The sequence below is a fragment of the Echinops telfairi genome, unplaced genomic scaffold (genome assembly GCF_000313985.2).
Source record: "Echinops telfairi isolate 266 unplaced genomic scaffold, ASM31398v2 ScPeMD7_7420;HRSCAF=8458, whole genome shotgun sequence".
Classification (NCBI taxonomy): domain Eukaryota; kingdom Metazoa; phylum Chordata; class Mammalia; order Afrosoricida; family Tenrecidae; genus Echinops; species Echinops telfairi.
This window is the reverse complement of record NW_022111320.1, coordinates 39415917-39426844: the sequence shown is the minus strand read 5'-3', so window position 1 is coordinate 39426844 and position 10928 is coordinate 39415917. Positions and strand designations below refer to the sequence as shown.

Here is a 10928-nt window from a genome sequence, read left to right as displayed (position 1 = left end):
GTCTTTTTCATTGGATTACCGAAATCTTTTATTTGGAAATTCAGACTTATGGAAAAGTTACCAGTATGTATCAAAGGCTGTTCCCTATATCCTTTATTTCAATTGATCTCTTAGTAACATTTTGCTCCATTTGTTTTTCATTTGCATATATTATATACCTCCATGCATAAACATATATAATGCAAATGAGTAACTATTACTTTTAGAACCATTTGAGAGTATAAACTAGGTCTCTATCAAGGCATTTTACCCTAATTATTTCATTCTACAATTCCTAAAATAAGGGTAGTCTTAACATTACCATAGTTTAGTTATCAACTTGAGGACATTTAATACTAATACAATACTTTTCTCTAATCCATCATTTATAATACAATTAATAAGTTGACCCCAAAGGTGTTCTTTATTGTATATTTTCCTTTCCAGTAGGAATCCAGTCTAGAATCATAGTCATTTAATTTTCACATGTCTCTGATCTCCTCTTTTAATCTAAAACGATTCTTCACTTTGGTTTCATCTTCTATGCCCTTGATATTTTTGTGGAGAAATGCTTTAAAATTTAAAAACAAACTGTTAAAGAGCTAGGGGAAAAATACATTTTTGTCACCGTTGGGTTTTAGGAAAGTCTTTTGCAAGAATGACCTTAAAGAAATGCCAAATGTAGATTTGACTTTATAGAAAATTTAAAATTTCTGTACAATCAAATCAAACCAACGAAACAAAAGTACCATAAAAAAATCCATGAGTGTTTGCAGGGAATGTGCCTGATTAAAGGTAATACGTAAAGCTCTTTTCAGGCAGTAAAAAAAAGACCAATGCCCTAAAAAAGAAGGCAAAGCACACGTATAGGCAGCACACAAAACAGCAAATCCAGCTGACCAGTCACATAGATGCAAGCGACTTCCAGGGTGTTTCATTGGATGCAAATCCAAATGGCGAGGCACCCCCATTCATGTTCAAAAGGCTGATGAAATTGCTAAGAATGATTCTATTCTCTACACACGAGTAAGGCAAAGGGTATTTTCCCCAAACATAGTTGAAATAGTATGCATTGATGAAACATTACTGGGGGGTAAATTAGGAAGGATAAATAGATCAAACCAGACCATACACACTGTCATCAAGTCAGTGCTGACTCATAATGACTCTATAGGACAGAGTAGAACTGTTTCTTTGGGCTTTCAAGATGGCCAACTTTTAAGGAGCAAAAAACCTTATCTTTTCCCCATGGCTGGTAGGCCCGAACCTACTGACCTTGCAGTTAGCAGCCCGGTCTATAACCCACTATGCCACCAGGGCTCTACCTGGATGGATGGACAGATAGATCATGTTTTTGGTTAGCTGTGAGTGCTTTGTCCACGGCCCAGAGTTTTCATGAGCTCTCGTTGGCACAGTGTGGAGCCCTGGTGGCATTGTGGTTATGATTAGGCTGCTAGCGGCATGGTCAGCAGTTTGAACTCAGCAGCTGCTATGAGGGAAAAAAATGAGGCTTTCTACTCCTGTGAAGATGGACAGCATCAGAAACCCACAGGACAGTTCTGCACTGTACTATCAGGTGTCTATGAATCCTGATCGATTTGATGGCCATGAGTTTTGAGGTTTGGAGTGCTATCATTAAGCCCCTGGTTGCTAAACTAGCTGTTGGAGTTCCAGCCCCACTAGCTGCTCCAGGGGAGAAGGATGTGGCAATCTGCTTCTGGAAAGATCGGAGCCTTGGAAACCCTGTCCTGCCGGGTTGCAATGAGTCAGAATCCACGTCAGCACTGGGATAACAAAGCAGTGACTTAGCATCATGAGTTCTATGGCAGGTATAAAAATATATATATATTTTTTAGAGACATATCTCTTTAAGGGGACTTGCAGATCCAAAGGATTCATTGCTGGGCTGCTCACAAATAGGCTGGTTATTTGAATCCACCCCACAAGTCAGAGGAGAAAGACCTGCCTGGCTGCTCTTGTAAATATTACAACCAAGAAGACCCTATGGGCCATTACATTCAGTCACTTCGAGTCACAATGAGCTGGAATTGACTTGATGGTGCCTAACACTGAAACCTGTTTCAGAAAGATAATTAGATGATTGAAGATCGCCTACTTGCCTTAGAGGGCCCTTTAATACAGTATGAAGAAGGGGTTTCATTTCATAGTGAGTGATCCTTTTTGGTTTAACGGAGTCCTAGTCGTGTGGGACTGCTAATCGCCAGGTCAGTAGTTCAAACCCACCAAGCACACCGTCGCTGAAAGATGAAGCAGTATACTCCCCTAAAGATGTATAGCCTTATATAGGGTTGCTGTGAGTCAGAATTGACTGAACAGTGGGTTTTGGGTTTTGGCGAGTTGAGAATCAATACAGCAAAGTCGTTTATGTTGCAGCTACAGGAGGCTGCCTTGCAAGCCGCTCTGAGCATGTGCTAGGGTTGATTGTGAATCCCTGAGTAACCACAGGGTAAGTTAATAGTTCTAGTTTTCTATAGCAGGCCAAAGAGGCAGGAACAATTTATAGATTTGGTGGGGAATGCGGTTCTTTTAGAAAGCCTGCTTTGACTTCAAAATGAACTGTGTGAGGGCTGTCTCAGGGGGAGGGGAAGACGTTGTGGCTTTGAGAGAGAAGCTGCGCTTCCTCAGTAAGGTGTAGGCCATAAGAAAAAGGAAGAAAGAATAATGAGCTCCTTGGGAGGAATAGGACTTGCAAAGGGGAGGTGCCATTTTGAGGGGCGCTATGGGAGGTCAGCCTTAGCATCCAGTTTCCATGATGAGGAGGTTGCAAGGTAGGATGTGGGAAAGATTTAAGTTTGAGGGAGGAGATTAGCTCATGAATTAGGTGAAGGCAAAAAGCTGAGAGATGTATTAGACTCTTCCACCCTTCTTTGACATACTTTAGAATTTCTTTAAAAACCATCTCAAGTATTTCTGTGGTCAAGCATTTCTAAGCTGACCTTCCAAGAGCTGCACACAATAGGATTGATTTTCTTTTTTTTTTCCTTTGTAAATCATTTACTTTTTGCTGTGATTGCAAAACATACACCGATCCAACCGTATCTACCTGTACAATGTAGTGACATTGGTCGCATTGAGTTGTGCCAGCCATCCCACCCTCCTTGTCTGAGTTGTTCCTCTGGCATTCATATAAACTCACTGCCTCCCGAGATTCCTATTTAACCTTTCAGATTGCTGTTGTCGCTTTGATTCCACAGATATAGTTCTTAAAAGAGCATAATCCTCTAGGCAGATAGTCTTTACTAATTGAACTAAACGGAGATTAAAAGATTATTGCAGATATATATATATATATATATAATTTGCATGGGGGGTTCATTCAGCCTCCATGGCTCCAGAAAATCTGGAGCCCACAAGAATGTGAAAATCTGTGCAGTTTAAGAGGACTCGCCTTGAAGTTGCTATTGTTACTCACTTCCATCGAGTCAACTCTGCCTCTGGCTCCATTCTCACCCAGACCGACCCATGTGACCCAGGTGAACTGTCCCGCAGGGTTTTCCAGGCTGTGAGCTGATGGAACACGGGCCTCCGTTACGTGACAAACAGTGCCAGTTGCTACAGGCACAGAGAGGAAAGACATGATCTCACCAGAGCCGGGTCGACACTGCAGCTCTCCAGCCATATGTGGGTAGCTGCTCTGGTACGAATGTGTGCCTCTCAAATAAAGTTAAAAAAAATTTTTTTGAAAGATTATTCAGATAGTGCTGATTTCATTTGGTTGTAAAAATATACTCATGGTGCTCGAATACTTCTTAAATTATTGTGAGCAACAGGATTGACCTTTCCGTCTCAAACATTTGCCCATCCCTGCTCCAGATCAACTCCTTGGCTAGTGGTGATGAATGTATTATAGAGAGCCCTGTCCCAGTGAGAAGTGATTTGAAAGGAACGAATCAATAAAAACACATCAGTTGCTTAAAGTTTACGAGTGCTTTAAGACCTAGAGCCAACTGTTCTGTTTGTTTTAATTTTTATTGTCTGCTTTCTCAGTGGCCAGGTCTGAGGGGGAGATTAGCTCGTGGATTTGGCAGACACAAAAAACTGAGAGATAGATAAACTAGACTCTTCCACCACTCTTGTGGCGGAGTGGTCTTTGATGACACATGACTCAATCTTTCTGAGCCCCAGGCTCTTCACGGGTCGAATCAGATTACGAATACAGCTAGGGGATGATTTACGACTGAGCTCTGCTCTGACAATTGTGTTGCAAGTCGGTCTGACGCAGGTTGAACACCTCATTTGAAAAGTAATTCATTACTCTTGCCTTGCTTATCAGTGTCTCTATATCTGGCCCGTATTTGTCTTTGGGAGTTGTAAACTTTGCATACAAACTTTCAGACATATTTAAGTATTGTATGTAGTACACATTACTCATGACAAGATGTGGCAAAAACAAAACCAGACCGTGTTGTGTGATTTGTGGTGACTCAAATGTAGGCAATCCCTGGATGATGAACCAATTCTGTTTCTAAATCTGTCTCTTACGTTGAATTTGTTAGTAAGTTGGAACAGTTTTGTATAGTTTCTCTCAAATGCCAGCCAGTCAGATGTTTGTATTAGCATGTATTAGTGTAGTCTCTGTGCAAAACAAACACTTCTGGATACACTCAGCCATCTTTTATATTATAATAGAGGAATAATAATAATAATATGAGGTGAGATGCCAAGTAGTGTCTGTCTGTTACACACAGATTGTTGGTACACCCCATTGTATGTGCCTCAAAGTTTTAATACGGGTATGTGTGGCTGCGTGTGCACGATATGTACTAGGAAGTTGGACACCATATGCTTTGGATGTGATGTGAACACTATATTAAAACCTTACTGGAAGCCACGTCCAGTCATCCCAATTGCTGGAGCTGGCGCTGCTGACCGAGCTGGCGGAGTGGGTGATGGCGGAGCAGCTGTGGCGCTTGCACAGTGGTTGGAGCAGAGGCAGGAAACAAGGAGGGAGGGGAGGGAATGTTCCCAGTGCTGCCTGCCGCTCCCTCCACCTGAGCATCCGGAGCAGGCCGTGCGCCCGGTCTGGCTGCAGTACAAAGCTAAGAGTCCACACTATCTCACTTGCCTGTCCCCATTCCCCGCCCTTCCAGCCCCACCCGTGTGACCCGGTGCTGCCAGTCTTCACTTGGGATCTCTAAGCCCACTACCCAGCCCCACTGCCTTCAGGTCGATTCCACAGCCACTATAGAACACCGTAGAACTGCTCCGTAGGGTTTCCGGGGCCATTGATCCTTCAGGGAAGCAAACTGCCTCTCAATTTTTCCTGCCGAACAACTGCTGGGTTCAAACAACTGTCCTTCAGTACGCAGCTCAGTGCTTAACCCACTGCGCCAACAGGGTTCCTGTACAACCCACTGGAGGAAACTATGGGCACCAATGGGGATCTCTTCCAGTCGTGCCCGTACGTTCCCCTCGTGTCCTCTAGCCGTCAAGAGATCAAGTGATGTATTGCATTGAGTGAATCTACTGTACTCTAAAGATCTCTTTGAAGTGTTGAAAAGCAAGGAGATTACTTTGAGGACTTAGGGTGCACTTGACCCAAGCCATGGTATTTTTTGTTTTGTTTTGTATTTTCAATTGCCTCATATGCCTGTGCATGTTGAACATTGAATAAGGAAAGGCAAAGAAGAATCCGTGCTTTTGGACTTTGAGTGCTGACAAAGGATATTGAGAGTCCCATGGAATGCCCAAAGAAACAAACCTGTCTTGGAAGAAGTACAGCCAGAATACTCCTTAGAGCAAGGATGGTGAGATTTTGTCCCCCCTACTTGGGACATGTTGTCAGGAGAGACCAGCCCCTGGAGAAGGGCATCGTGCTTGGTAAGGTAGAGGGGCAGCGGAAAAGAAGAAAGCCCTCAAGGAGATGGGTTGACCGAGAGTGGCTGCAACAATGGGCTCCAGCCTAAGAACCATGGTGAAGACGGTGCCAGCCCGGGCAGTGTTTCGTTCCGTTGTACATAGGGTGTCTATGGGTCAGAACCGAGTCAGTGGCACTTAGCAATGAAAACAACAAGAGAGGAGAATAACATGCAAAAGGAGAGCTGCCTTTCCCTTGGGAGCAGGGACTCCTTATGGGACTGTGGATGTATATATATGTCGTTGGACATTAAGCAGCATGTACCTGTATAATAAGCTTTACCAGGGGCTTGTTTGTAAGTACAAATTATACATAAGACAGATATGCATACGATGGAATGCCTGTACCTGTTTTAAGGAATTGTGTGAGGATGAGTAGCGGTAACCTGGAAAAACAGAATGAATTGGAATTGGAAAGAGAACTGGTTTCGAGAAGAGGGTGGGTGGTTAGTGCATTTGAACTACACTAGCACTTCACAACAAAGTGAGAGGGAGGGTTAGGGGCTTGACCATGGAGGACAATTACCATTTAGACATTGCTGCCGAGATGGTGGGGTTTTATATGTTTCGATCAGAAAGGCTGAGGCAAGGGGTCTCAGTCTTTACACTAAATCTTTACCCTACTTTTGGCAGACTGGGCTGTTGATAAGCCTTAGGACTCAACAGTCAGGGGGCTTGGACTTTTGCACTACTGAACCGTAGACCCCAAACATGTACAAGTCATCGCTAGAATCACAGTTCCTTCTGTAAGGGTAGCTCATTTGCTTACGTGGAGACATGGAAGAGCTGAACACTCTCATGGTCAGATTGGGTCCCACCAGGCCCTGCTCTTAAATAGGCAGCATTAGAACGCAGTAGCCGCTGGCCCAGTCTTTGGATGTTGGACGGGGTGAGTATCAGCCTCACCAACGTGTCCATCTCTTAATTGCAAGTACATGTTATGAGAGAACTTTGATCTTACTCGGACTCAAACACGTCCTCTTTTGTTTACAACCCAGGCTTAGTGGATTGATGAGAACACTGTATTGAGAAGAACGTTCTGGCTGCTGGCTGACTTCTTACATGTGTTCCTTTGCTCTTTGCCATAAGCTGCTCATGTTTCCCACCTGGAGAATGTGTCAGAGGAAGAAATGAACAGACTCCTGGGAATAGTGCTGGATGTGGAATATCTTTTTACCTGTGTCCACAAGGAAGAAGATGCAGATACCAAACAAGTTTATTTCTACCTTTTCAAGGTGAGATTTTTCAAAGGTTTTCTTCTTTCTCTCCTTGTGCAAATCTGCCCTGTCTTCCTGTGCCGGCCTCCGAGCTTTACAATACATTTTCCCCTTAGGGTTTGTTGAAGCGTGTGTTTCTCCATGAAGGATTCTATAAAGTGATGCACTTGAGAGCCCTCATCCTTGTATGCTAAGTTGCATATCTCTACAAGCATTTGCATCTATGCATAGATTTCTTATCACCTACCTGTTCATCCATCTATCTCTCCAGTCTCTGGGTGTTGTTCACCGACTCCGTCTGCAGTCATGTCGGCAGGAGGAACAGTGGAGCCGTGGACATAGCAAAGTCATTGCTGCTGAGGGAGTTGAACTTTGAGAAGAAGAGGCAGGCCATCACTACTACTAAATCCTGTATTTGCAGTTGGTCCTAAGTGTGGTGAAGACAACGAAGTAGCGAATCTTGGTTATGGAGTGCTGCTCTAGAATAGAAATTCCACAGATGGTGACTTTAGAAAATAGGGCTCTATCTATCTATCTATCTATCTATCTATCTATCTATCTATCTATCTATCTATCTATCTATCATCTATCATCAGTTTAGGAAGCTAGCAGTCCAAATTCTGAGTGCTGGCTCTAAGGGAAGGCATTCTCTCTCTCTCTCTCTGTGATACCTGCAGGCAGGGCCTCGTCCTCTTTCAGCTTCTGCCCCTGGGTGATCTTCTCATAGCCTGGCAGTTGTCTGCCCTCCTCTCTGCATGCTTGCTTGCTTGTCTGATCTCTTTTATATCTCATAAGAGATTGACTTAAAACGAACCCTACACCAATCGCACCTTAGTAACACGACCAAAGCAAGCCATTCCCATGAAGGATTCTAATTACAGGTGTAGCCATTAGGAGTCACAGCACGTGTTTTGGAAGGACACAGTCAACCCCTAGCAAAATAACGTGGAGGGCGAGCAGAAGGGCTGGTGGTGGAAGGAAAGTACAAAGGTCAAGAACACTTAGGAAAGGTCTTTTGGAGGTGATTTCAGATGAGTGGAAACCAGGGTGGAGGGTAGGAGCCATGATGAAAGGGGCTGGGGAGACCCTCTTCCACACTGCACTTCCTGAGTTTGAGTTTAATGGGGTGTAGGACATTGTGGGGCTGGTGGGACGAGCCCTGGGCACAAAGGGAAGGGTGCAAGTAGAGATCAAAGGAAGGGTTAGCACTCAGAGCTTGTCTCTTCTGTTTCTACAGAAGATTTTTTTAAAAGATTGACTTTCTAAGTTTGTTTGAGAATATTACTCATAGTTTTCTATGTTCTGGCATCAGCTACCGATTATTGCTACTGTTTCCCATAGCAACTGCTTCATGGTTCTACTTCAACTTCGTTTATTCCCATGTTCATCCAGTTGCCACCAATGTATGTGCCCCACCCCCCTGCCAAAAAAAAAAAGAAAGTCCTGTTTACATCCAGGATCCCAGACGTGGTTGGGGACCAGTGGTGGAAATGCACAGAAATGTTCCAGATGGTTGAATATGAATTCATAAAGGAGGCTACAAAACAAAATGGTCACATGTAGATTTTTAAAATTATAGATATAATTTTTATAATCAATAGAATAATTATAATTTTACTATAGCAATTATGTGTGTATATATGTATACACATGTTTATATGTATAATAAAGGGCTTAGTTCATTCAGTTGTATAATATAACTGTTACAAAGATCTTAAAAGTCAAAACAAATTCTATCCCGCACATAAAGAGGAGAAGGGCTTGCCTCTTTGAGTGAGCACTGTGCCCCAGATTAGACGTCAAGGGTAGCTAAATTTTTTCCATCGAGTTTTCTCTTTTGGCTTGACTGCTAGGAATCTCAATATAAAATTTTGCACCCATTTCCTATCATTTTGTTTTTCAGTCTTTTTTTTAATGCATAATTTCCCTGTTGTTAGCTTTAAGAATAAAAACCCTTTTTACTGTGAGTTAGTTGGGTACTTAAATTTCAGATCATCATTTTTGTATTCAACAACCTAACAACTTATCAACCCCACAAATAGTTTGCCCTGGCCGCCCGCTCTCTCTCTCTCTCTCTCTCTCTCTGGTGGAATACCACCTCCCCTTTACCCAAGTTAATACCTGTCAAGTTAATACCTGTCCACCGTGTAGCCTATTGCTCTTCCCCCCTGCCCTCTCCCTTTTCCTCTCACTCTTGGTAATCATCTAAGTCTGTTTCTTTGGGGATGAAAACCTTTGTTTTGATTTTTTTTTTCTTTTAGGACAGTGGCCCATTACAATATTTGTCCTTCTGTGATTGATTAACTCCACTCGGCATAATATTTTCCAAATCCATCCATGCCCTGGGATGTTAACACAGTTTCATCATCATTCTTTAGCTGTTAGCTTTTGTCTTTTGTTGTACTAATGAGGGTTTGGGAGTAGCTGGAGGACAGATGTAGGAGAGAGAATTATATTGTAAATTTTGGTGTCATGTAAAGTTGTTAAAAGGTTAACCAGAAAAGGTTAATGTGGGGGAGGAGAGAGAAAGAGGGGGAGAGAGAGAATGAACAACTGAATCCCCCCACCCATATGAGCCAGTACTGGACGAGTCTGAGTGACAACTTGTTGACTTGGCCTTCAGACCTGAGTCATCCGCTTGAACTCTGGCAGATTCTTACTGTTTACAGCCTCTTCGGAAAAAGATCTTAGTTCAAGCAAATCAACATCTGCATGACTGCTGCTGTTATTTTTCTTGGAAGCAAGTTCGCTGGCAGCCCCCCCACTACTCTCCCACTGGAAGTGAAGGTGCTGTCAAGGTTTCCAATCCTGGCTGTTTATAACCCGCCATGCCGGCCAGAAAATGCAGCTCGGCTGTGAAGCACAGCTTCTTTCTCTCTTCTCTCATCCTAAATACCAGCGCACATAGATCCGCGTATGGACACCAGATATAAAGCATTTAACATTACGCCTGCCCCCCTCCCCCCTCCCCCCCATCCCCATGCCCCAATTCTTTCAGTTAAGTGTCCTATAAATCTTCTGTTCCTTAGCATTTGACACACAGCTTCTTAATAGATTTAAATGAAAACTTGTCATACATTTTAGAAGTGGTTTTAGATCACTTTAACGTCACAGTAATGAAATTTATATTTATTTATAAAATTGAGGAGTCTCGAAAACAAAACAAGCAGAAAAACAACTTCAGCCTTGATGTGTGGCGAAGAAACCCAGCAGATAGCAGTGTGTGAAGCTGAGGCATGTTCCGTGCTCGCTGCCGCTGAGTTGACTCCGACGGTATCCACGCCCCTTGTGTTACAGAGTAGAACTGCGCCTGGGTTTCCTCGGCCGGGAGCTGAATGGCACCAGAGCAACAGGCCTGTCGTTCTGTGGTGCCGCTGGGTGCCTTTGAACCTCCAACCTTGACTCTAACTTAGGTTAGCAGTCGAGCAGAGGCCATTAGCACCACCTAAGGATCTTGCCGTATATCCCAGTGTCTGCAAATGTGGCTTTGGAGCCTGACTACCTGGGTTTCAAACCTAGCTTTGTAAATACGATCGTAGCTACATTGTGCCTCAGCTTCCCCATGTTTAAATTGCACACAACAACAACAACTTCCTCAGGAGGTCTTTCGAGTGCTGCATGAGACCAGCCAGGTAAAGAGCTACGAAGGTTGCCTGGCAGGGTCACTGCCACTGTGAACATCGTTGTGTGCCCACTTTCTCCAGCTCTGTCACTTTGTAGCTAAGAAGCTGAGGTTCAGCATCTCCCCAGTCCATCAGTTAAAACCCACAATGAGCCAGATTCCGAAGGGGCTTATTTTAGCTGGGAGAAAAGTTATTGTTAGTTCCTGCTGAGTTGTTTTTAACCCATAGCAAC

At 43.5% G+C, this 10928-nt stretch overlaps 1 protein-coding gene across 1 annotated transcript in view; it reads left to right on the top strand.

The window, feature by feature from the left end:
• Positions 1–10928, top strand: part of KAT2B (lysine acetyltransferase 2B) — a 66808-nt gene that overhangs the window by 6951 nt on the left and 48929 nt on the right. The window contains exon 2 of the mRNA XM_004704193.2: positions 6946–7091. Within this exon, the coding sequence (XP_004704250.2) occupies positions 6946–7091 (146 nt within the window). The remainder of the gene's footprint in view (positions 1–6945; positions 7092–10928) is intronic.